General features: G+C 40.0%; 1 protein-coding gene across 1 annotated transcript in view; it reads left to right on the plus strand.

Moving 5' to 3' along the window:
- LOC119582062 (protein SMG5-like) overlaps positions 1-778 on the plus strand; it is a gene marked incomplete in the record, with an annotated part of 14,949 nt that overhangs the window by 11,171 nt on the left and 3,000 nt on the right. The window contains 2 exon segments of the mRNA XM_037930302.1: positions 145-297; positions 417-690. Of these exon segments, the coding sequence (XP_037786230.1) occupies positions 145-297; positions 417-690 (427 nt within the window).

A 778-nucleotide genomic window follows, 5' to 3' on the forward strand; every position in this document is an offset into this window, starting at 1 on the left:
AGTATAAAATAGATTCTCTCTGGGTGCTGTTGGTATTGTATTAGAAATGAGCATAGTATGAAATTAGAGCAAATTGTTGCATAGAGATAAATTTCTCTGTTATAGTTTTTTGTACATTTCATCAAGTTCTTCTAATTTCCCCAGGTTCTTTTGAGAATTGGTCGCCTTGCTGTCTTTGGGAGGGAGTTGAACAAGAGGCAGGATGCTCCTTTGTGGCACAACACAGACACAGGACTGTACACTTTTTCAATGGAAGGTGTTATTGTTGAAGAAAGCAAGAACAAAGAAGTTGGACAGGTGATTTTTGTGCATTTGTTTTTGCGTGTGTGTCATCTGGCCCTTTAGAAATATATTGGCAGTGGTTTGCTTATTTTCCTTCGTATCTTCCACTGACAACTATTTCTCTCATTTTGAAGGAGACAACCAGCAGGGAATCTTCAGCCTCCCCATCAGAGGATGACATGTTATCTGTCCCCCCTGCCAAGAAGGAATCGAAGCGACTAGCTGGAATGCAGAGTCTCACCGCACAGTGGCTACAGCATGAAGTTCGGAATTTAGAAGAGCGCACAGCAAGACGTGCTACTCTAGGGTTGTACCTTGTTCCAGATGCAAGTGTGCTTATCAACCATCTTCCTGCTATCAAGATGCTACTCTCAAAACCCACCCATATGATCATCATACCTCAAACAGGTACATTATAATATATTATGTTATTATAGAGCATAGAGCTTCTACATTATTATGTATTGCAGAAATTTAGATGATTTGTACAGAAGAT

The sequence above is a fragment of the Penaeus monodon genome, chromosome 15 (assembly GCF_015228065.2).
Source record: "Penaeus monodon isolate SGIC_2016 chromosome 15, NSTDA_Pmon_1, whole genome shotgun sequence".
NCBI classification, from domain to species: Eukaryota; Metazoa; Arthropoda; class Malacostraca; order Decapoda; family Penaeidae; genus Penaeus; species Penaeus monodon.